Source organism: Sitophilus oryzae, unplaced genomic scaffold (assembly GCF_002938485.1).
Source record: "Sitophilus oryzae breed Bouriz unplaced genomic scaffold, Soryzae_2.0 scaffold_1146_pilon_pilon, whole genome shotgun sequence".
Lineage (NCBI taxonomy): Eukaryota > Metazoa > Arthropoda > Insecta > Coleoptera > Curculionidae > Sitophilus > Sitophilus oryzae.
In genome coordinates this window covers 817,956-844,591 of record NW_022145778.1, presented here as the reverse complement: position 1 = coordinate 844,591, position 26,636 = coordinate 817,956, and the positions used below count along the sequence as shown (strand labels likewise).

The 26,636-nt window shown below is 33.4% G+C and overlaps 2 protein-coding genes across 7 annotated transcripts in view; both read right to left on the bottom strand.

Moving 5' to 3' along the window:
* Positions 1–17,000, bottom strand: part of LOC115886862 (diacylglycerol kinase theta) — an 80,304-nt gene extending 63,304 nt beyond the window's left edge. For 4 of the 6 annotated variants that reach the window (XM_030906178.1, XM_030906204.1, XM_030906188.1 and 1 more), the window contains exons 1-4: positions 16,562–17,000; positions 5,564–5,643; positions 5,001–5,103; positions 372–592 (exon numbers count right to left, since the gene is read on the bottom strand). In XM_030906178.1, the coding sequence (XP_030762038.1) occupies positions 372–592; positions 5,001–5,103; positions 5,564–5,643; positions 16,562–16,730 (573 nt within the window). In that variant the 5' untranslated portion in view covers positions 16,731–17,000. The remainder of the gene's footprint in view (positions 1–371; positions 593–5,000; positions 5,104–5,563; positions 5,644–16,561) is intronic. The other 2 variants (XM_030906210.1, XM_030906216.1) reach the window with 1 other exon arrangement.
* Positions 17,001–21,529: 4,529 nt separating this feature from the next.
* Positions 21,530–26,528, bottom strand: LOC115886857 (AP-1 complex subunit sigma-2). Its single transcript, XM_030906164.1, has 5 exons — positions 26,398–26,528; positions 26,159–26,337; positions 25,992–26,100; positions 25,800–25,937; positions 21,530–21,777 (listed from the first exon to the last, which is right to left on the bottom strand). The coding sequence occupies exons 1-5, from the start codon at positions 26,398–26,400 to the stop codon at positions 21,733–21,735; spliced, it is 474 nt and encodes a 157-aa protein (XP_030762024.1). The 5' UTR covers positions 26,401–26,528; the 3' UTR covers positions 21,530–21,732.
* Between the last annotated feature and the right edge of the window lie 108 nt (positions 26,529–26,636).

Here is a 26,636-nt window from a genome sequence, read left to right as displayed (position 1 = left end):
TGAGCGTTTATATACTCGCTCAGTGGGCACCGAGTGGGCGTGGCAAAATCCAGCCAACCGAGTCAGAGCCCACTGAGCGTAACAGTTAGATTTCCGCCACTAGAGTAGTAGGAACAAAGAACTTGAAGGAATTGGACCGTTGTCTCTGTTCATACTATCTTTACATTTATTAATTCTGATGCATCTAATTGCCTGTAATTTAAGACTTGTTTAATTAATTTTAAATTATTAAGATCTATACAATGTTCTTTATCAACAATATGTTCATGCCTTTTGTGGCCTATTTTATCATCATAATTTGATTAAACATTGTGCTTATATTATTATAGATAAATAATAAACTTATTTATTTATTTTCTATTGGTACTAACCGTCATCCGACACCACTCGCATCTGAATCCTGATAAACACTCGGTGTTGGAGCAGGTCTTTCTGCAGTACTCGCACTTGCTTCCGCTGGGCAGGTTGCCCTCGCGCCACTGGTGAGTGTGCACCACCTCCTCCACTTCCTTTCCCGGCACATAGGTGGCGTTCTCTTTGCAGTCGGGTACCGCAAAGTCCTGGCACTCCACGTGAACGTAGTACTCGCATACTAGAATATATATTTCGTTAGCAATACAATTTAGACAATTCAGAGTAATCCGATTTTTATTGTATGATTGTTATTGACCTTTGTTTGAAATACCTTTGTTTATTACCCTTATTCATACTCAATTTTTCATTTAGAAAAAAAAAAAGTTGGTAATGAAAAATATTGTGTAAAATGTTTTTTATATAAAATACCTTCCTAAAAATACGAGTAAGGTCCAGCGCCCACGGTGCGACAGTTTTGTGACAAAAGTTGCAAATTGGTTGAGCTTGCAACTATTTTGCAACCTCGGTAACGTATAGTAGTGTGAAGCCGTACACGAATCGATTCAAATGAAATTAGTTTGCAATCAGTCACAAATCTGTTCTTCGCGACCGTTGCAGTTTTAAAGTTGCCCGTGTTCAAGTAATTTCCACGTGGTTATTTTATACATACACAACCAAACTTCTATGGAATCACTCTTTATTTCTGACTAAATTTCTTGCAAGGATAAAAATTGGTATACAACTTTAAGATAAGGCTTTTTGTTGGAAATAAATATGATAATAAAGAATAAACGACTGCTGCGATTTATTTTCTTTTGAATTTTGTGTTCAGTAGTAAAATCACGATTGTCCGGTAATTTTCATTCAATCCAAAAAAAAAATGCCTTATGTTGGATTAACAGATGTACAGAGGGGAAGAAATTGCTCTCACCGAACAAGGAATGATCCAGAGAGACGTAGCAAAGATAGTGGGCGTTACAGAGGGTGTTGTATCGAAAACATATGCAAGGTACTTGGAATTAGGATACACAAGGAACACACAATGATAGATCCAGACAAAGTCGTCAAAGAGTCACAACTGAACAACAAGACCGCCTTGTGTGCTAAATTGCTAGAATAAATCCCAATGCTTCTCATCCAGAGCTACAAAGACAACTTCTGGCAGCTACAAGTGTGAACGTTTCAGTTCAAACCTTAAGAAAAAGGCTTCGGGCACGAGGGTTTTACAGTAGGGTTAGGCAAAATAAAATTGATCGGCTAAATTGATGCCTTCAACATCAAAACTGGATAACTGAGAATTGGCAAAATGTTATTTTTTCGGATGAGACCAGAATTGACCTAAGATCAGATAACCATCGAATTCGGGTTCTCAGAGTTCCAGGAAGACGAGCTAGACTTCAGGCTGCCAAATGTGTACCAAGATATAAAGGAGGAACTGTAATGTTCTAGGGAGGTATTATACTGGGAGCAAAAACTGTCACAAACAAATTTTAGCGGGTCGGAGATATGTTGATTTGGTGCTAGAACCAATCGTTAGTCTTTGGAGAGCTGCAATTGGGGATAATTTTAACTTCATGTACGATAGTGCACCTCCCCATTCCAACAGAGTGACTAGAGAATGTCATCCGACGTCAATATCATCCGACGTCAGTCCAAAATTATGACACCTTCCATTGAAGGTGTCATAATTTTGGACTGACCTACCTATTTACCAGATCTAAACCCTATCGAACACTTGTGGGACTAGGTCAAAAGAAGGGTTAGAGCTCGTCGAAACAATCCAGGAAATCTCGCACAGCTTATTGATTCAGCATTAGCAGAATGGGAAAACATACCCCAAGACAACGTGGATAATTTAATAAGAAGCATGCCAGCGCGGATAGAAGCTTGCATAAAGGCTAGAGGTGGCAACAAGGAATATTAAAATTATCAATTTTCTTTTTGTTTTAGCTTTTTGGCCATTAAAAATTTAAATCTTAAGTTCGTTTCAAAAAGCAAAAAAACCATTTTGTTTATTTTGGGAACTGATTAATTTTTTTCATTGCTATATGAATTATTTTTCATTAAAATTCATTGGTAAGGACTGAGTTTTATTCATAATCACAAAATTTTCATACATCTCAAAAATTATGAAAAATAATAGATGATTCCATATAAGTTTGGTTGTGTGTATTTCAAAATGGGTGATTAAAGAACTGAACGTAATATTTATCGGAGAGGTTGAGAAATACGATGAACTCTATTATTATAAACTTTCTGGACTACTGCAAGAAAGACGTGATAGAGGAAGCATGTATGGATCGACCTAGTACTCTCTATGAGTCCTGCGTTTTCTGCGGTATTTATGATAATTAATGAGGTCTTCATCATCTGATTCTCAATATTCGGAATTTGACATTGTCAATTTTTTTTAATTCAACTGCCAAACCAACTGATTGTAACTTATTCAGCATGAGTTGCATCCGTGTGTGTAGCACTGTAGCAGTTTCATTTTAGTTGAAAAGTGATTGTAGGGTAAACTTAGGGTTCCCAACTTGAGCATCGGCGATTCCGGGACTATTGTTTTTAAGTTTTTAAATAATTGAAACAAAACATTAAATATTAGAAATTCAAATATATTATATGTAAATGTGATTTTTTGGTCCCGGCCAAGATAAAATTTTCGCCGGGACAAACTTTCTGATTCCTGGTTAATCCCGGTCAAACCGGGACGGTTGGGAACCCTAGGTAAACTAGGGGGGTGACAGTAAACCTGAAAATTGGAAACAGTTCTGGCGCGGTCCTACCCAGGCAGAAAGCGTGGCCTTCTAGACTGTCCTAGACAAAAATCTGAATATTTCTATATGATTACTGTCAATTTCTGCTACGGAACATTTTTATGCACGTCGGCGCCCTGTTCTTTTGTCTTTTGTCTGTGTGTCAGCTCCCGAGGCCTCTAGCAAGGTCGGGTGCCATTTTAATTTTTGCCGTTTAGATTTGATTGGAAGTTTGTTTCTGATATTTCGGCTGAAATTTATAAGTAAAAAGATGTTTTTTGATATAAAGTTCCTTGTTAACACCTTAATAAAGTATATATTATATTAATTACATGAAGAAAATGATGAAATCGACGTTTCTGCGTGTAGTAGGTATGGGCCGTATTATATGTAAAAATAGGTAATATATTAACTGTTTTTATATTTTTTTAGCTTTAGATCCAAGGATCTTGGGATATTCTTTACCAAGGATTTTTCCGTATCTCTACTTTAAAGACTGATCGGTGACTTTGAGCAATTGAAAGCAAGTTACACAAGGTAAATTACGATTATTAAACTATTATTAACCTACATTAATTATCTACAAGATGAACAGAAATGCGTAATTACATATCACATAAGGTACCTATTTTGTATTTTCATAGCAATAATGCTATGTATGTAGATTATTTTTTTTGTATATTATTTTTAAATTACAAATGAGGTATTAGATGTATATGTATCATATTTTTTATTCATTTTATTTTCATTCAAGTCCTGTTTGATTTAATTCACAAAAGTCTTATGTACCTATATTTATGTTTTTTACATATTTTTTTTGATTCCAAGTTTTGCGTGGGTTCCTGTTGTCTTTTTCCTGCTTCCAGTTAGTTTTATGCCCGTGAAGCTCTGAAAACATTTATTTATCTTCAAGTTTCTGTAAGTCAGTGCACTGTTACTTTACTAATTCACTTTAACACAGCATCTCTGATGTTATTTAAATATTTTGATATTGATACAGTAGTTTATGTGTTTATAGCTCTTTAATTGTGTTGATTTGCATATTTACATTGTTCTAAATTCCAAATAAATATTTTTGAGTAATTTTGTTGTATTATTTACTACTAGAAAGAGTAAAAAGTATATTAACCCTCATTTAAACCTCCTGAACAGCCCGCCATTAAAAACCGGAAACGGAAATAAATTTCATAAAATTGAAATTGTCATGTCTATGTCATGTCAAATGTCCCAGCCGCCATATCTGAAAATTAGTTACCCAGGCAGCCACGCTGTTTCCATAATTTAACATTGACTTGACACTTCTTGTACTCGTATTTATTATTTTATGGACTAAACTAGTTTGCAACTTTTGTCTCAAAATAGCCACACCGTGGGCGCTGCGCTGGTCCATTTGTTAAATAATAAAATAAATAAACAATTTTTTTATAAAGTTTTGTGTCAGTAGATATATTAATTCCACAACCATATCATCTGTAGATTTGTTTTTGTGCATTTATGTTAAATGAACCATTTTTTTCTGATAGTCAATTAACGCAATTTAAACGACGCGACGCGACAATTAGACAACAATTTGTTGAAATTAAGTACTACATGATATTTGTCTAGAATTTTGTAAAGAATCCAAAAATTGAATACTATGTCGTATTTAAAATAGAAAAATTGCGTTGGTCACTGTTAATCTGCCTTATTTGGCTCATGCACCATATGAAGAAAATACTGTTGATGCAATCATCTATTTTTGAAATAAAGCTGATAGACAATGATTTGTTAATAGTGATATAACTATCCATTTGCTGGACAAAAATGCAATAAAAGTTCGAGTAATTCGTGTATTGTAATTACTCAATAACATCATTGTCTCTCACCGTTCAAAACAAACGTTATACTTACTTTCGCAATGAATTGAATCGCAATCGTCTAGCCTTTTCCTGCATACGTTACAAAATTTTCTTTTTTGGTGTATTATTTCTGACCAGCAGTGACCTACCGGATTCTACAAAAAAAGAAACAATTTGTTTTACTTTCGGTACATAAAATCACTTTTTTAAGATTTAATAATGAAATATTATCTTATACTTCAATATGTTATGTCAGAGTCTCAATAAACACATGGAATATTTTTTAATATAACAAACTTGAAGCTTTATTTCTTATTTAATTTAATTAAATTCACAAAATGTTTTGGTTTTCTAAATGTTTTGTTTTCTAAAAGTATTTTTTGAAAATTTAAGATAGTTAATGTTAAGATAACCATACGAGGAACGTCAAGGATCATTGTGCAAGGACGTTCCCTTATAAAGAGCATGTATGAGCACAAACCAGCATTTATAAGCACAAACGAGAACGTTCCCTATAAAAAAAAGATATTATGATTTAAAACTTCAAGATATAAAAGAGTTAATTAACTTTGAAGATAAATAATTTTAGTAGCATATCATATATTTCATCCTTACCTTGACCAAACTAGCCGCAATGCAAGAACATGGTGATATTACGATCTTGCAGCATCTTTCGTGTACTATAAAGTTGCAAACTGAAAAAAAAATATTTCAATAAGAACTTATTTTTTTGTTGTATTTTTTTATTATGTAGCTAGCTTTTTGTTAGCTCGAATTTTTAAAAGAAGTTTAAATTCATCAGGTGTATATAAAGCTATAAATGGTGTACATCCTAAAGTCGGACTCATGTATTTGAGAAACCTTTGTTATTGGCATATACTTGCCATGTTGTGAAACCAGACACTGACGACTCGTGTACTTGGCAAGTACAAATTGGTTTACGTATTTGGCAAGTATACCATCTTTTTAAACAACATTTTTTTTCATTTGCAATCAACAACAAGCTTGGCCGACACGGGGCGTGACGAATTACAAATAATTGCAAGTAAACCACTCAAACAACATGGCAAGAATATGCCAATAACAAATGTTTGTCAAGTATACGAGTCCGGCTTGAAAGTGGTTTACTTGTGCAATTATTTGTCAGTCGCCGTGCCGCGCGAGCGCCAACCTTGTTGATTCCAAATAAAAAAAATTGTTTACAAAGATGGTATACTTGCCAAGTACGCAAATATTGGTGTACTTGCCAAGTACACGAGTCGTCTGAGTCCGGCTTAAAACTACAAAATATATCAATGACATAGGTAACTGATCAAAAAAACGAGATAATACACTTCTAACGAGCGAGCGACAAGAAAAACCGCGTATGACGAAAGATAATAGACATACGTTGCGGGTTGATTAAGGCCGAGCATCTTAGAGAAATAAGTAAACCTAGAGGGGTTCAAAAATATTTGACGATAAAAGGTCGTGTAATTGTTTCTAATCTTGCCAGGGTTGAGAAAAAAACGTGTTTTCTTAATATCGTGTTTAAAAATCTTATTTATAACAAATTTTTATTGTTTTAAACACGAGTTTATCTCCAAAGATGGAATTATGTTTAACACTTGTTTAAAACGCGTGTTTTATACCGGGTACGTCTCAAAGTGGCTCATCCCTATAACTTTTTTATTTTCTCAGATAAAAAAAACGAGATTTGGTATATTAATATACGACATAAATTAGAATTGATTGACGCATTCAATTGTTTTTGATCACTTCCTGTTTCACTCCTGAATTTCTCTTATTTTATTCGATAGAAAATGATATTCTGAGTAGAATGAGATCATCATGTGTCAAATTTTGACACTTTCTTATATGGTTTATTTGAAATTGTAATATGCGGCTCATAACGACAATTTGACTCGAAATACCAAGTGTGTGGTACCAAATTATTTGTAAAAAATGCTTTTTCCAAATAATATACTAATGAGCCACCCTCGTCCCATTTGAAAAAATTGAGATATGATTAAAAATACGATTTTTAATCACATATAATACGAAAAACAAAAAACGAAAAACATTAGTCGATCGAATCTATTTTTCCAAGGCTCCTTGATTAATTATTAGTGTTTTTAACACTGCCATGGTACTCTAGATTGGAATTTAAAATACGATTTTTTTAAGCGAAAATATCAAAAGTTGACATATGAAGTGTCATTCTTTTCAGGGTGTCATTTTCTATCAAATAAAATAGAAAAATACCGAGGGTACCATTTAAAAATCAAAAGTTGTAGTCGTTTCCGCTAAAACAGGAAGTTACCAAAAACAATTAAATACCGTCAATCAATCCTAATTTATATCATATTTCGTTTTTTTTACCAAATCTCGTTTTTTTTATCTAAAAAAATTAAAAAAGTTCTAAGGGTGAGCTACTTTTGAGACGCACCCGGTATATAAACTCTGTTTTAAAATGGTATTCAAAGTTGAGAAGTAGGTTAGGTAAAGATAAGGGCGCAAAACTTATTTCGATTTTTACTTAATGTGACTCCTACAAGATTATTTAGCACAGAATGATATGTTTAAGTAATTAAGTACCATATTTTTATTACCTAGATACCTAGTTCTGTTATCAGAGCTAGATAATACTAATTCGCTATAAAACATTCTTCTTCTTAAGGTGCCGTGCAGATTCCTGCGTAGGCGTTCATCTTTTTCTTCCTCATCAGATGGTTCTGTTAACTGCCGCGACTTGGAGTGCTTGGAAGTCCTATATGCCTGTCCAATGACGAATATTTCTCAGCCATGATAGCTTCCTTGGTCCTATCCCCCTTTTGCCCCCCCCCCTCTATTTTACCCTGGAGAATCAGACGCTGAAAGTGATAGCGTTCTCCACGTAGTATGTGTCCCAAATAGGCTATTTTCCTCTTCTTGATGATTTCGAAGAGTTCACGTTGTTCCAGACCAGCTCTTCTAAGAATGTCTTCATTCCTAACACGGTCGACCCAGGGCACTCTTAGCATTCGTCGTAGGGTCCACATTTCGAAGGCTTCAATTCGGTTTATTGTTGCTACCTTCAGTGTCCATGCTTCCACACCATATAACAAAACGGACCAGACATAGCACTTCACCATTCTGTATCTAAGGCCGAAGTTCAAATTCCTATCTCTGAGAAATCTTCGCAGTCTCAGAAAAGTCGATCTTGCTTGTTCGATCCTGCATTTGATCTCCTGATCCGGATACCACGTTTCGTTAACCATGCATCCCAAATATTTAAATTGTGTGACCTGCTTGATGACCTCTCCATTTAAGTAAATTCTGGTGTTCGGAATATTGTTTCTGGTAACAGCCATAAATTTAGTTTTTGTAGTATTTATGTTTAAACCCTGTCTTTGGCTTTCACTGTTTACCTTATTTAGAAGGATTTGGAGAATATTTGCATTGTCTGCCAATATCACTGTGTCATCCACATATCGGATATTATTAATTGGAATGCCATTTATTTTCAAACCAATGGGACTATCGGAGATTGACTCAGTGAATGCTCTTTCCACATATAAATTGAACAACATTGGAGACAAAATACACCCTTGCCTTACCCCCTTTTTTATTTCAAAATCTTCTGTTACTCCCACGCTATGTATAGAATTTCAGCTTTTTGGTTCCAATACAAATTACTGATGAGCCTTATATCTTTTTCCATCAAGTCCCAAGTCTCTGAGGTATGATATAAGGAGGTTATGTTTAACGTTATCGAACGCCTTTTCATAGTCTATAAAGCACATGAAGACATCTTTTCTCTGATCTTGGCACTTCTGTACTAAAGTTTGAAGACTGAATATGGCTTCTCTAGTACCAAAGCCGTTCTTAAATCCAAATTGACTTTCTCCACTTACTTCATCACATTTTTTTAGAGTCTTGTATGCAGTACCCGTATATAAAACATTAATTCACCACAATACATCAAAACATTTTACTGTGTTAGTGCAAAAGTAAAGTGTTTTGGTGTATTGTGGTGAACTAATGTTTTATTTTCTTGATTAAAATATTTTTCTATAATTTTCTTTTCTAATGAATGTTCTATATCCAAAAATAAAAAAGTAGTGATGGGATAAATCGAGCAAAAATTCGCCCGAGTACTCGATTATTAAAATAACCGACATCGCTCGATTATGAATGAGCGACGAACGCAAGCGATTCCGGAATGAAATAAATTGAAATCCGATTTTAATGTGACATACTCGATACAAAGCCGAACGAATTTTCTACATACATTGCAGGTAGAAAATTTATACGACGTTATCCGTTGCGTATCTGAATGACAAAATTTTACGACCTACATAGACAATGCTTTAAATTAAACTAAACCAAGCGAATTACTCGTCGCTGGTCGCTTGCTACTTGCCATTCATCACCAAAAGAATATGTGCTCTAAGCACGCAACTTACTGCTTGGCGTTACGAGTTGCGAGTGCAACAAGCGACGGGCGAAAAACCGTATTTTTAAATACGAGCGAAATTTCGCTCGAGCGATCGCTTGATTATTGAAATCGCTTGAAACTCGAGATTATTGAAATTAATCGGTTAGTTAAACGTGGGACAAAATTTTAAATAAAAGCACTGAACCCGTGCACTAGTGTGTCCGTTATTTACAAAGTTGATCGTTTCTATCACGACGCCCTCTAAATTTTTAGTTTATTGTCTAAAAAAAATAACGGACTATTCCTTAATATTCACAATAAACCTTGCCCCAAAGACGATTTATTTACCATTTAAATTACATGGGAATTTGCCACTTTTTGTTCTCTCGCAGCCATGACAATCTAAATATTCTTGTGCAGAATTGAACGCTCTACAAAAAAGGTCTCTTACAATTTTTCCATAAAACTACTCCTTCAAAAGTTATTCCTACCATTTAAGTATAGCTGATTTGTTTTAAAAAACAATGTTTATTAAAATAAATCAGCTATACTTAGGTAAATCAGCTTATAAATGGTTTAAACTTCATTAGACTTGAAGATTTCTTAATTCTCAACCTTAACACCATCAGAATTGTATATTTTTACAGTAATAGATTAAATTTTTCAAAAATAATCATAATTTTGTCAAAAAAGTTGAAGAATTTAGGAATTTACCGAGTGGTAAATTTTAACCGTGAATAACTTTTGAAGGAGTAGGTTTATCGAAAAATTGTTAGAGACCTTTTTTGTAGAGCGTTCAATTCTGTATAAGAATACCCAAGCAGCATTTGGACGTCGGAACAACGTTGTGTCACGCGACCAAACGTCGGGACGCAACGTCGGCACAACCTCGTGCCAACCCTAGTCTGCACTAGTTTGGAGAATAATTTTTGGGTTGAAACGACGTTGGATACCTACGTTGGCTAGCAGCCTAATTTAGTACAAACTGCAACGTTGTTTAAAATCCTAATTCACAGAAATACAAAACTATAATAATATGGCGTCTAAGTCGCGTTTAATCCTAAATTGGGATAACGTTCGACGTCCTCCCAACGTAAGAATAAGGAAATTTAAACAACGTTAAAATTAGTAAAACAGACGACGTTTGCATAACGTTGGAATAGGTCATGAAACTGACATCGGTAAACTCTTTATTGCCCAACATTGTAACTACGTTGTCCGAATCACCTAAAGATCACTTAAGCAAAAAAGGTTACAAGACAACGTTTATTCGACGTCGCAAAAGCTTATACTTTGTTTTAGTACTAGTTCAACGTCGGCACAACGTTACAACAACGTTTACATTTATTTTAATACCCAAGGTACGCTGCTAACTATTTTTTGTAACTAATCCAACGTTGTGTTTAGTAAGCATGTGGTCGCAAGTCGTGAAAATGCTACTTGTGTATGTAATTGTCATGGCTGCAAGAGAACAAAATCGAGAGAAAAAAAAAATATTTGCAAAAAGTGGCAAATTCCCAGGTAATTTAAATGGGAAATTAATCGTCTTTGAGGCAAGGTTTATTGTGAATATTAAGGGTTTATAATGGTTTGTTGTTGTTTTTGAGACAATAAACAATAAAATTATAGGGCGTCGTGATAGAAATGATCAACTTGGTAAATAACGGACACCCTACTGTGCACTTGCTGATTGTGATGATTATTCGTATATCAAAACGCCTCTAGGTTTACTTATTTCCTTGATCCAGAGCAGCGCGTCGAGGAAATGACCTAAAAACGCCGCCCATAGCCCCGCTTCCTCCCACCTCGCCCCCTCATCCAGCTTTTTTCATCCGTTCTCCTTCAGGCGTAAAAATAAAAGCGGCGACTCGGCCGCCAGTAAAAATAAACAGGTTTTTGAATGGCGACGGTGCCAGAGAGATGCTCTCTCTATAGGCGCGCGAGCATATTATACATTATATATACACAGAGAGGCGATTTCTAATTCAAGGCGCGAATTAACGTCGACGACTCTCTTTCCCTCGCTCTGGATGAGGTGAGTGACGTAAGAGCGGATGCCGTGGAGCGGTAGAGTGAAGGGGGAGGGGGAGTTTATTGTGGAGTGGAGTGTGTTCCAGTAGAGGCCAGGTGTAAATATATTATTCTCTACATTCCATCAATTATTCTAGTTTTATAACCAAATAGGCCAGTCAAATAAGATCTATTATACAGGGTTGTTCACCACTTACGACACCGAGTATTGTAGCTAAACGATTAGATTTTTACAAATTGTAAGTTTTGGGTTCGTTGAAGGACTATTAGAGCTACAATTTAACAATATTTTTACAAGATACAGAGTGTCCCAAATAAATAAAAAATATCAAAGTTGTATTCTATGATTAAAATAAAGGTAAATTTGATTAAGGTTTATCACCCTTAAACCTTAGTGTTTTTGAAATATTTTCAATTTTGTAAAATTGCAGTAAAAATTTTAAGGCTTCATTCCTCCAAGGGTATCAAAGTTTTTAATACTAAATATTTACTAAAGTTTAATTATTGATCAGTTATTGTGTTGCAATAATAAAAATAATGCTACCTCATACAGAGTGTCTAAAAATTTATTTTAAATAATTTCTAGCTTTAAACGGCAATAACTTGGTTAATTTAAATAGAACACCCTATATATTTTACGTCAATCAGATGCACAATTTAATTGTCTATCAAATCGTTTTATACCATTTTTTACCTATCTCTTTAAGTTTTCGTAGAAAATGCATATTTTCTTATAATTTAGACTTCATTTATCACTATACTCATGGAATATTGATATTTTAGATTTTCTTTTGCAAAATGTACAGGTAGTAAAAATAATAATATTGCTGCAATTAAGATACTAAAAATTTTAGTATCTCTTTCTAAATGAAAAAGGAAAGCTTCCATATATCAATTATACAAGATACACCTAGATGGCAAAATGATTTTTAAATTCCTTGCTTTATTAACGTACTCCACAGGGTGTGGACACCAAAAATTACTAAAAAGTCAAATAATTTAGCTACAAATTGCTTAAAACATTCACAGCCAAACAATACCCTTAATGATTGTGAAATTCACGCCTCACTATATAAAACTAAGGGGAGAATCTTTAGCATTCCACAGAGGTCGTTTTCAGGCCATCTAAATTTCTGTATTTAATATGCCTTTAAAGACGGTTTTTGACAGGAAGAAATCGTTTGGCGAAAGATCCTGTGCTTTTTTCCTCTGTATCCCCAATAAACGGGAGTCAATGTTTTTTTATCTTCAACATGAAGAATGTTCAAGTCATTGTGGTTTTCTTCCTGTTCATTATGTTTGTCTTCACAGTTCTATGTCTTTAGTTTCATGCCTTTCCGGAGACTGAGCTGCGAACATATCTAACATGTATCTAACACAGCAGGGATACTATTTCCAGCAAAATGCCGTTTAACCATCATAATTTTTTCAGAAGTTGCGAAATTCATAATTATTTTATACAAAATTACTCTATTTGGTGTCTTCAAATTTTAGTAAACAAAATGTGACAATGACGTGACATCAAATTTGACAATGGCACAATCATATTTTTGCTGGTATTTTATTGTAGCTTTCTCTGGGCCTATTACAAATTTTACTAATTTGAAGGTAGATTTTTGCAAATAACTTTTAAACTTAAACTCTCGATCTTGTTCTGTCGCACCACTGGACTTCTGGACTAGTTTTCTTCCATGTCAAAAGAGAGACTTTGGGAAGGTCTTCTTGTGGTAAGAATGGCCATGGCAAGTGAGAAACAAAACATCGAGACAATTATATTTCTGTGTGAGATATAAGAGAGCTTTGTAAGAGAGAAATCTTTTTTGATATTTTTTCATTGTCATTGACTGTAATGGACAGAAACTACAAATAAAGCATAGCAAAGAGTGTATTTCTGGCATTACTTTTCATTATTCGGAACACGCTTTAGAGATTTTGGTATTGGTAAAGATTGGACACAAACGAAAGACAAAAATTTTGAAAAATAATTCTGGATTGGTCTCTTTCCAGAATGAAAAGGCATAATCTGGGTTCAGTAAATAATCCAGTGTGAGTCTTAACTAAATGGAAATATTTTCAAGTCTAGAAGTACTATATGATGACGTCAGCGATGGCTATGAAATGAAGATCGCTCTCATTTTATATGTAAATTATATGGGGAATGTCATCGATGTTCATTTCTAAGCCAACTAGACGCCGTTTTTTTCATCATACGTTATAATGATTTGCAGTCTTTTGGTAATAATAGAAACTAGAACATATACCAAACTAAGGACAAAAAGCAGAAAAGAAGTATATTTCTGGATAGTTTTCTGCCAGCTAATTGTTCAAAGTTCAGAAGCACAAGAAAGAAAAATGATAACTAGTATACCGGGTGCGTCTCAAATGTGGCTCACCCTTATAACTTTTTTATTTTTTCTGATAAAAAACGAGATATGGTATGTTAGTATAATATGACATAAATTAGGATTGATTGACGTATTCAATTGTTTTTGGTCACTTCCTGTTTCACCGGAAATTACTACAACTTTTGATTTTTAAATGGCACCCTCGGTATTTTTTACTTAATTCGATAGAAAATGACATCCAAAGTTATAAGGCTGTACCACTTTTGAGACGCACCCGGTATATCATACAAAAACTTCTTATATTAGTATAGACTCAAACTAATATAAAACTGAAAAAATATTATTTCAAAGTGTATTCCCGGACTGATTTTCTTCCAGGATAAAATATTAAAGAATGGACATGTCCATTCTTCGGGAATACAGATTTTAACTTTAGGACAGACTGAAACAAACGCAACCTAATGCTAAAATACCGAATAAAAAGTTCTGGATAGTTTTTGCCAGAAAACACTGCAAAATAGATATGGATAAATAATAATCGGGAAATATATATAGAGAACGCGTCTTTCTGGCATGCAACGCCGCCGTGACCTAGTTATGACTCAACTCACACCTACATGCAAACACCCAGTAATGTACAATAACTTGGCTCAAAGGACCATGGATTGGGAGACGGAACTATACCAAGAGCAATAGAGCCTATCTTCGTAGACGAAGCTTTTGCCGCAGTGATGATAGTGCATGCACAGAACAGATATAAATGTATCTGTTCTGTGGTACATGTACTTGTCAGGGCCTATTTTACCACTAGGCCCATAAGGCCCGGGCCTTGGGCCCGATGGTCTGGAGGGCCCGTTAAGGTTGTAAAATATTCATTGTTACATTGTGGTCCGTTAAAGGTTGTCAAAATATTCACCCAAACTAACAAGAGAAATTTTGAATTTTATTGGAAAAGAGGGCCCGAATTTTTGCTTGGGCCTTAGGACCCGACCAGATGAAAAATAGGCCCTGGTACTTGTGGAAGGTCTTGGTAGTGATAAGTGATAATGGTAGTGATAAGTGATAAGGAAACCATCAAGAGAGTGCATTGTTGGGCTCATTTGACTTATGAAAGACTTAATAACAATTGAAACATTTTTGAGACATTTTTGTATTACCATGACCTGCGACTGGAATAGAGACAAACTACAAATAAAATGCAGAAAAAAGAATATTTTGTTTTTTTTATCATCAAAACATCGAAAAAAAAATATCCTTGACAGATTGTCTTCCAGGACAAAAACAATACACAATTATTTTACTTCAACAAATCATAAGCAGAAAATAAAGAAACATTTCAGATATTTTTTGCTATTGGAGTACACTTTAACTGAAACAAAACACAAAACATCGAAGAAATGTATTTTCGGTCTGGTTTTTTTTCCAAGACAATAGGCACATGAGCTTAGTTCGATAAATAAAAAATATAGAGCGTTTTATGTCCTTTTAGCATTAGAAGAGATTAGAATGAACACCAAATTGGGCAAAAACGCAAGAAAAAATATATTACTAGATAGTTTTTACCTGGAAACATTTCAAAAGACACAAAAATAAATAATCATATATGCATGCAGTGTAAAATGTTTTGTTTTTAATACAGATTCAACTAACAGAAACTAGAGTCAGAACATTCTGAAAAGTATATTTCTGGATTGATTTCCTTCCCATACAAAAAATGTAATTATGGTTGAATAATTACTTTAATTACTCGCATAGATCCAAAAAAGAAACAAAATTAAAAAAAAATGTATTTCTGGATTAGTTTCAGTTCAAAAGACACACGAGCTTGGTTTGTGTGTTGTGAATGTTCTCTTGGTTATCAATAGGAGACTGTAACCTACCTCTTACTAGGAATAAAAAAAAGAAACAAAAAACGACCTATTTCTGGATAGATTTCTACTATGATGTAGTCCAAAAAGTACAAAAATAGATAAAATCACTTTGAATATTTTTTGTTATTGGTGTAGACTTGTAATAGACACAAAAAAGAAACAAAATATCAAAAAGTTGTTTTTCTGGATTGGTCTCGTTCCAGGTCAAAAGACAACACAATATTGGTTCGATAAATTGGAATCGTAGAACATTTTAGGGTTTTTTGGTTGTCAACAGTGACTGGAACATACATGTTACGAGAAAACGCAGAAAATAACATATTTCTGGATAGATTCTACGATAATGTTGTTCAAAACAAACAAAGATGGATAAGTAACAATTAACATAATATATTATAGAAAGTAAACTTTTTCTATTATATTATACTCTAGTTATCATAAAGTAGAGACAAAACAGAAAAAAATATTTCTGGACTGATGTCATTCCAAGAAAAATACACGATTCTTATTCGATAAATAATAACCAAAAAACATTATCAACCATTTGGAAATTGACAGAGTCTTTCAATGACATAAAACAATAACAAAATATTGAAGTTTATTTCTGGATTGGTTTTCTTCCAGAACAAAAGACACACAATTTTGGTTCGATAAATATTAATTGGAAGTGCAGAATAAAAGTTCTGACATCGGTATAGCCTGAAACAAACGCATTCAACGAGTAAAAAAGGGAAAAAAGTTTTATCTGGATAGTTTCTGCCAGGAAATATAGCAAAATAGACACGGATAAATAATATTCCGCTAGTGTTATAGAAAACGCGTCTTTTTGACAAGCGGCGCCGTGACCTAGTTGCGACACACCACACACTCACACACACGCACCCAGGGCGTACAATAACTCGGCTCGAAGGACTGCGGACCGAGGGATATGGGATATAGAAGGAGAGCACGGCGGCCTCGGACCTACCTTCGCAGACGAAGCCTTGTTGGATGAGGCCCCAGAGCATGTCGCCGCAGTGATGACAGTACGTGGGCTTGTGGAAGGTCTTCTTGTGGAAGGCATGGCCGTGGGCCACGAGCACGCCGCCGCCAGCCGCCGCCTGTTCGGCCGCCGCCGCGGCGCCGGAGCCCGCCATTTAGCGTCGGCCCCTCGCCAACAGCTCCTCGACGACGACGACGTTGCTGCCGCTGATTACGTGACGTTGACCTTCCTTCCGACGACGGACATGGTCTTGCGGCGGCCGCAACACTACATGCTCGCGACGATGTGGCATCGCTCAGCGCCGGGACGCCTTGGTGCTGCTTGGGGCGGCTCTGGCGACGAAGGGGAGCGCGGACGATCGCCACGACATCGCGTCTCGTTCGCTCGGTCTGCTGCTAGTGCCGCTGCTGCTTGTCGGTGCTGGTGGTGGCGCTGCGGACCGGAGGGGAGTCGGCGCGGAGGCGCGCGCAAAGGCGTCGCGGCGGTGGAGACGCGGGCGCCCCGTGTTGCCGGATTTACGGGAGCGATTGGGGAACGGGACGCGGCGGTCCGGATCGGGAGGTTGCGCGCTCAGCTTTCCCGTTGTTTGGTTTCCAGAAAGGTGCATTCGTTCTCTGTATCTATATGTCTACGGGGGTAGATCAATATGTATTCGGGTTAAACTTTAACTCTAACGTGTAGTCTGGCATACCGCTATGCCATTTTTTATGTTATAAGACAGTATAAACAAAAACAACTTCTTTTATCAGGTCAGGACAATTAGTCAAAAATTATTTAAAGCGCTATTACATAAACCTATTGCCCATCTGATACTCAGGTAATGCATATTTTTTCGAGCATTGAATTCATTCTGCTCTTTTATACAATACACATCAATAATGTGCCTTTTTTCATAACCTTGGTGGATATGGTTGTTCATATTTTCTGATAACTGAGACTGTCAGCGCAAAAACGGCCTAAACCCAATAAGTTTGTTTTGAGAAAACTTAGAATAAAGTTTAGTGATAATAACGCTACTAGTTTAATTTTCGAACAATATCTTGATATTTTTCTGCAAATATTTTTTGCAAAAATATATTTGCCTAAAGACCTAATGGACTAAAATTTAGACATAAGTATGTATATGTATAAAAAATGTGGATTACGCCGTTTTTCTTTATGAATTTGTTTGCAGAGCTAGTAGGTCAATATAATTGCATGAAAACTATTAATGAAGCAAATTTTGTAGATTAAAATTTTTATTTTTATTTAGATACAAAATTAATTTAATAAAATAAATATTATTCAGCTAAAATTTGCGAGTTTGTGGATTATGCCGTCTGTACCTAAAACTGTTCATTAAGCAAACAAACTTTTTAATTTTTTAAGTAAAATAACTAGGCTCTTTTGGACTCATTTGAAAAACAGAAAAGAGCAATATATTTCTTTTGTCGAAAACTGTTAGCTCTAAAAATAGAATTTGCGACCGAGAAAAATCAAAGATTTTTCTTGATTTAAGTAAGAACAATCTTCGGATTGTCACGGGGTTTTTAACAGGGTTTTATTCTCCTCAATAAACACCACAACAGATTGAAGCTAAAAAACAACGGCGAATGCAGATTCTGTAGGACAAATGTCGAAGCGAACACTTCATTGTTGAGTGCACCGAGACGACAACCATTCATGCCATAAATTTTGGTACGACTAATATCGAAGATGGTCTGTAAAACCGTTTAATGGATTTTGTCAACGCCCTGCGACTGTATCTATGATGAGATATAACTTAAGAAAGGGGACAAAGTAGGTATATAAGGTCGAGGTGATTAACTTTCCTCCTCCCATACAGGGTGGCCCATCGAAAACGTTCCGCATGGCATAACGACCAGAGTAATTTCTTTTTCAGAAAATTCAAAAACACGTCAATTTTGTTTGTGAGGGGGACAACTTTTGCCCCAAAAATCATTGCAAAATCTGCTGAGGTTTCATCCCCCAACTTTTTTCAAATGGGAAGGGGGGTCAAGTGGCGCGGCAATGAAAAGAGCTTTCTATTCTCTATATTTCCCCACTTCGTTTTTGAAAATCAGTCGAGTCATTGAGAAAATATGAAGGATTGAAATTTGAAAAGTTTATTTAAACATTTGTCAAAGTAAATGATAAGGATAAATTGCTTCGACCAATTTGCTGTTTTTTCTTATTATTTCTAGATGTTTACGCATTTTTTCACTTGTCACAAGGTTGAACGATCAGGTGCGGTAGTTGCTAGATAGCTGTTCTGTGACTTGTGCGTTGAAGTTCTTCTCAATATCGTTAAACTTCTTAACAATTATGGTGTACTCACTTGCAGAAAAAGTGGAAATAATCGAACTTTATTTTAATAATAATGAATGTATCGGGTTGCACACATATTCAATGAACGCTATCCTGACAAACACCTTTATGGTAAAATTGTTCGCGCGTTAGTAGCAAAATTTCGCAAAACTGGTTCCGTTATGAATAAAAAGAGGCAGAGAGAAAATCCTGTAGTAAATGAAGCTATGGAGGTATTCGTATTGGGCCAAGATGCCATGGGTAGTACGCTGAGTACAAGAAAATTAGCCAATGAGACCGGGGTGAATCGTACAAGTGTCCAAAGGATATTAAAAAAAAACACAAGTTCTACCCGTACAAAATTCAGTTGGTACAAGAACTCAACGAAGACGATTTTGATTCGTCGCTTGCAATTTTGTGAAACTATGAGTTAAACGAGTGGCGAATGATAATAATTTCCTATTTAATGTGGGTTTTTCGGATGAGTGTACTTTCTTTTTGAACGGTGTAGTTAATCGGCACAACTGTCAGTACTGGGCTAAGGACAACCTCAGGGATTTTCACGAGGTGCACACACAAAACCCTCAGAAATTGAACGTGTGGGCTGGTATTTTTGGAAATTCTATTGTAGGTCAGTTTAACGATATTGAGAAGAACTTCAACGCACAAGTCACAGAACAGCTATCTAGCACCTGATCGTTCAACCACCGCACCTGATCGTTCAACCTTGAGGCAAGTGAAAAAATGCGTAAACATCTAGAAACAATAAGAAAAAACAGCAAATAAATGTTTAAATAAACTTTTCAAATTTCAATCCTTCATATTTTCTCAATGACTCGACCGATTTTCAAAAACGAAGCGGGGAAATATAAAGAATAGAAAGCTCTGTTCATTGCGGCACCACTTGACCCCCCTTCCCATTTGAAAAAAGTTGGGGGATTAGAGGGTTGAAGATTTTGCAATCATTTTTGGGGCAAAAGTTGTCCCCCTTACAAACAAAATTGACGTGTTTTAGGATTTTTTGAAAAAAAGAATACCCTGGCCGTTATGCCTTCCGGAACGTTTTCGATGGGTCACCCTGTATAACTTTTACATCTACGTCTAGCCCTGAAAATATTTCCATTTAGTTAACTCACCCTCGAAGACTCTAACGCACTGTTGCAGAACAATTTATTTGTTTCTTGCATTAATAAAAAAAAATGTCTTTATTATTTATATTTAAGCAAATCGGACTAATATAAATAAAAAAGCATGTATGTATTTATTTTAATATCATCTTCTTTATAAGAAATAAAAAATTATAATATATTTTTCTAACGTGCCTTTAAAACAACAATTGGTCCATAATATAGAATTAAATATTCACTTCCTACTTTCGAGACAAACTCACAACGCAGCTTTAATTTTCATAAAATTCTAAATGCACTATTAGCGGCATCTGGAAACCATTTGAGCACTAAATCGCTTAGAGCGTGAAAATTCCTACTATGCTAAATTAGAAATTGATTTTATTTAGCTTATGATTTTAATCAATCTGAAAAAAAGTTTGGCCGATGCCGGATGCCGGTGGTTTGACTGACGATAAGCATTCTTATCAGTACCACATTTTAGAAACACGTAATTTTTATTTATATGTTATTTTTATATTAAGTAAAATAATTATTAAATAAAACAAAAAATTAAATGTACCTATTCCCTAATTGATAAATTATATTTTATAACTTAATAATTAATAATTTTCTAAAAAATATACAGGGTAAGTCTTAATTAAGTGCAAATATTTTTAGCCAAAAAAAATACGCCAAAAACACGTGATTTTTCTCTTTAAAAAAATTGAAAATTGGGTATTTTTCAAAAAAAAATGAATCTTTATTAATTTTTACTTAAAAAAACATAATATCTCTATATAGTGGCAACAAAAAAGAAAACCCCTAAAGAAATCAATGGTTCTCAAAATATTAGCAAAAAATCATTTTTTTTAATTTTCCAAATAAAATTGGCTTTTTTGGACTTATTTGAAAAGCGGCAATGAAAAAACATGTATCTTTATCTTAGATCTACCAGCCCTGAAAATATCTGCACTTATTTAAGACCCACCCTCAAAAAAAATATTGGGTAAAAATTATTTTTGTGATCTTTTTGGCGTCTAAAAGTTTCTTTTTTAAAATTAAATATTAATTCTTGATAAGTTATTATGCCCCCGATTTGAATTAAATCAAAGAATATACCAAGTAATAAATAAAATGAGTCATTTTAAAGGCCACTGGGAAGCCAATTTTTATTAAATCATTATATGCTCTACCTTCTTTTTATTTTTTCCTTAGGTAGTATTGGTTTGCTTTATGCGCATTTAATAGCTAGATATACCGTATGATCGAACAAAAACGACGTCCATTTGGCTTGGAAATCGATGAACGATCGATGACATTCTCCATGTAAATTTAATGTAAAATGACAGCGATCTTCATTTCACAGCCATCGCTGACGCCGTTTTTTTATACGTTCCGTTCGATTATACGATACTAAAAAAAGTACAGGTACCAGGTACCAAGAAGTGCCGATTCTACAAGTTGGTCACTCGTTTGAATTGGTTCACTTACATAAGCGGTTTAATTAATTCTACAAGGTGTTTCAAAAAACATGTGGTTGGTTCACAAAAGCAACTGATTACACTTTTAAAAATGTCTTTATTTTCAGTAATCACCTTTTGTCTGGAGTTACATAAAATATATAATTATTTATATTAAGTAAAATAAAAAAAAATGTCATATATTTCAATACTTAAGTAGTTGCATTATTTTGCGTTAAATAAAATAAAAACTTAATACTTAAAGAACCTTATAACTGATAATAAGAAAATAAAGGTCTTCTTAACCTAGTCCATGGTCATCAAAGAATCCTTGTGGTGTCTCCTCCTAAAATAGAGAAATATATATATTAAAACACTGAAAGAAGAAAAAACTTTGCTATAATAGAAGATAAATATCCATTCGAAACTTTTTGAATGTTTAGAATGCGCACTATGTGAAGAAAACTAAAAAATAATGTTTACATCATTATTTCGTTTTTGTGAAGTTTTCAACTTCAAGAAGAATAATTAAATAGAAATTAATCATTTCAGGCTCTTTTGGCTTTAAAATCTTATACATACAGGGTGACCCACTTAAGATGGATACAAGCCAATATCTTGATTGTTTGTTGAACGATCTTTTTCATTTTTGGCAGGAGGCTGTATGGCTATAAGACGTACATTTTGCCCAGGGTAAAAAATGCGATACCTTATAGACGTACGTTTTAATGGGGTTTGATATTTTTCGACTCAAGAATAAACTACCCTTAGGACAGTATTTATTTCAAATCTGATAAATTATATTGAATCCTCCTTACCTAAGATACTTAAGTTCTAATTTTGATAAATATTGATAGTAGGGTGCGTCAATATCAATATTGATAGTGGGATAGTCAGGGTGCGTCATTAAAATAAGACATTTTTATTTTTATTATTATTTTTTTAAGTACATACGTGGCGTAAGTATCTTAGGTAAGGAGGATTCAATATAATTTATCAGATTTGAAATAAATACTGTCCTAAGGGTAGTTTACTCTTGACTCGAAAAATATCAAACCCCATTAAATGTACGTCTATGAGGTATCGCATTTCTTACCCTGGGCAAATTGTACGTCTTATAGCCATACAACCTCCTGCCAAAAATGAAAAAGATCGCTCAACAAACAACCAAGATATTGGCTTGTATCCATCTTAAGTGGAACACCCTGTATAATAGTTGGAATGAAATACTTTCAAAAATTATCCAGTGATGATGAACTCGACATTTCTTTTTCTCCTGCTATAATTTCTATATGGTTTCCAGTACCAATGAAAGGCGTATTTTTATTTGAAGCCCTTAGTATATTTATTTAACTTTAAAACACTTTCGACTCATCACGATTTTCTATTTTTTTCTCCCTATAGAAGATTTTTTTAGGGATACTCCGTATATACGTTATAAAAAAGAATATGTGCCTTTTTGCATATATTATTTAATAACTGTGTTAACTACTATAACTAACTTTATTAATAAGAGAAATAAATACATATCCCCTTATTAGAAGGCGAACTCATACTCAACATACTGACAAACACTATTCATTATTGATTACAACAGTATAAAAATATAGAAATACAATATATAGTACCTACGATCGAAAAAAAACGGCGTCAAAGACGACTGGGGAATGACAATTGATGATCATTTTGGCGAGGTCAAGCCCATCATTTACTGGGCCTGTACTATTCTTTATTTTTAATGCCGGTTACTGCCATTTGATCTTCAGAAGGATATAATTTATTTTTATACTGAGTAAAAATGATTTTTCAATGCTATAGTTTAAAATTCGAGAAAACAATTTTTTTTGGAAATAGGTTTGTGTGCCTGGAAACGGTCTGTGCTTTTATAATCTTTGTATAATTAGTGTTAATTTTTGACAAGATTTATGTAAATTTTTGTACATGACGTCTAAAGATTGGCCTCGCCAAAATTATCATCGATCGTCATTTTCCAACCGTCTTTGACGCCGTATTTTTTTCGATCATACGGTACTCCCCAAGTAGTACTCTTACTTTATCCTATTTGCAAAAATTTTATTGTATAATTTTACAAATTAAATAGAGTTGGGACACCCTTTCATGTTTGCTAAGATAAAAAATGGGCTACTGATTAAAATTCCTTATCTCCTTTACATGTGTGTTATGGTTTTGTTAAGTTCATGTACAATGCATATCCTATGATACGAAATAAAAACGACGTCGATTTGTCTTGCAAATCACGATTGTTGATATTTCCCATTGTTTTTTTTCTTCTATGAAAAATATCACTGTCACAAAATTAACCAGTGTGGAAAGGCTGGATTTTCTGGTTTGTATAGTTTGTCCAATGAGGGAAGATTTCGACAGACGACATCCAAAAAATGACAAATTACAATATTCCTGTGAAATAAAATGACAGATTAACTGTCATTGTCAGGGATGCTCCCGTTGGACAGACTATATGCCACTCATCATTCAATATCATTTGTGTTGCAGAAAAAAACCGCCTGACGAGTTTCACAGTTCTTTTCAAAGTATTTTTCAATATCAAACCATTGAAATAAACTCTAATGCATAGACAGCATGAAATAAAAAATATTAGAACTTGAAAAACGTTCATTTGACATTTATAGTATTTTACCAAATTATTCTGTATTTAACTGATATTTTTCAGGTTACCTAGTTTTGTAATGTTATATCAATACAACATTAATATAGACAACTTATGGCTTTTGTTATAACAAAAACTTACAAAAGTGACTTTTTTATGTTCTAAGCATCTACTTTATCATTTAAAAACCATGTAAAATGCACTTTTATTGGGAATACCTTGTATATTTATTACAATAATAAACCTCAAAAGTTTGTCTCCTAAAGAGTTATTTTTGGCACACTCTACATTTCTTAGAATTAACAAAAAAAATAACTAATTAAAATCTGATATTTTAACCGTTTTCTATTAACATAATATTTTATCTGTGGATTGTGTATTTTTTAGGGACACTTTGTATTATTGTTTAGTATAAACGTTTTAAACAATTACTTCATAACATTTCACTTTCTTACAAATACTATCACAAGTTTTATAACAAGAAATAATTTACAATAATTACAAATATTACTTCCTTTGAAAAACATTTTTGTACAACACAAAAAAATGTCCAAACACATAAATCAAACAAGTATAGTCTGCCCAAATAGTATGACAGTTGTATGTTATTTAAATTAAAAAGTAGATAATTTTTCTGTTATTTTTAGATGTCATCTATGAAAATACATATTCTCCCGCAGGAAAGACTATAGATAATTTGATTCATACATTTATGTACAGATATAACTAATATAATATTATAGCAACTAACAGCATTAATGTAACATATAGACAAATAATATTATTTATTAGTAACAAAATTACATCATGCCCTGCTTTTATCAAGCCAATCCAAACCCAAATTAGTCCATAACCCACAAACATATCTAAATTAAGACTATTTACATATATAACATTTAATTTTAAACCAATAAACTAAACATGTATAACCAATTTGTCATTATTATTATCTACAATACTTGTTAATATATTTACTACATTTACAAATTAAAATAACTTGTATTTCTGTATATATTATTTATTTTGAATGTATTGGTTAATTACAGTTTTTTAGGAACAATACCTGAAATATATATCACTATAACAAATCAAATTGTTTAAAATAGATTTTTGGAAACTAAAAGACTAGAAGGAATACAATATAAGGCAAGAAAATATAAAATAATTTTGAAAACTATTTTTTGATGCATTATACATAAATTAAATAAAAAAACAATCTATGTATTAATATTAAAAATTATCATCTTATCTTTAAATATTTGAATTAACAAAACAAAAATGCCTTTTTAAAAATCTCAGCATAAAAACAGTGTTTGAAATTCAAATATCTAAAAAATATTTTAAAAATACAACCTTGATAACAAAATATTTATAAAAATCTAGACAATATCTAAAATATATTTCCAAGAACAATAAAAATACTAGAAACTAAAACAGTTCTTTTTTAAATTAGTAGGTACTTTTATTGTAAGTTTTAATAGTGATAATTAAAATATTCATAAAAACAGTGTTAAAAAATATTTATAACTGTTTATCACTATTTTATAACATTTAGAAAGTCTACTACTGTTAATAAATTCATGCTGTGTGCATTTATGTTAAAGAATCACATTTTAATTGTTAATTTGACTATAAATAAGGAGTTGTTAATATACCTCTCATTATCTAGAGTAACTACTGGAGAATTTGTATGTATATTAACAATACCTCAGTCAAATTTCAACGTTATTGTCACTAACCTCTTGTAAGAGATCCTGAGCAGCTATTGCTTTCAATACATTCTTCTTACTGGTTTCCTGAATCTCCCCACCTAACATTAATTCATCCAAAATAAAATAGGCCTTCTCAAAGTTAAAAATTATATCCAACTCGCACACCTAAATGTACAAAAATGAGTTTTTATGTTTTCATTATATTTGCATCAAACTTACACTTCCAAAATACTTATCAAGCAACTCAACATATCTATGTATAACTTCCAAAGTTAACAGTTCATTATCATCCTGTTCTATTGCACAACAGAAATACAAACTTGCATATCTAGAAAATATTTGTTTAAACGAAAGTCTTTAAGAAAAATAAAGTATTAATACTTTACCTTTTATAGACAATTTTGAGGTCCCTCCATTCAAGAAAACTGCACATCTTTGGTTTTCGAGCTAATATTGTGGTAATCAGCTCTCTCGTGATTTTCTTTTTTAATTTGTCTGGATGGGCGACGTACCATTTTTGTAAACGAAGCTTGCCTTGTCGGCTAAACAGCAACATAAATTGCATCTAAAAACAATAAAAATAATGATATTTATACGTAAAAAGTAATAAATTAGTAGGACGTACCATATTGCTCAAAATACTTCTAAGTAATTTCTTTTAAATTAACATTTTCAGCTAAAAAAAAAATAACTCAATTCACTTACAACGTCAACAAAAATGGGTCATGTAAAATTGTAATGTAGAATGTGAAGTTAGGTACAAAAATGTCAACGAACGAAAATTATTTTCCATAATAAGGAAAATAGTATTTTAAAACGAATTTTACCCAGATTTTATCTAAAACGTTTTAATCAGAATGTTGT

What these genes read in the sequence shown, in the direction of transcription:
- LOC115886857 (XM_030906164.1), bottom strand. An exon ending in CTCAAAATTGTCTATAAAAG is followed by an intron (nt 26,101 to 26,158) that starts GTAAAGTATTAA and finishes AATATTTTCTAG; the next exon opens with ATATGCAAGTTTGTATTTCT. An exon ending in CTCAGGATCTCTTACAAGAG is followed by an intron (nt 21,778 to 25,799) that starts GTTAGTGACAAT and finishes TCTCTATTTTAG; the next exon opens with GAGGAGACACCACAAGGATT.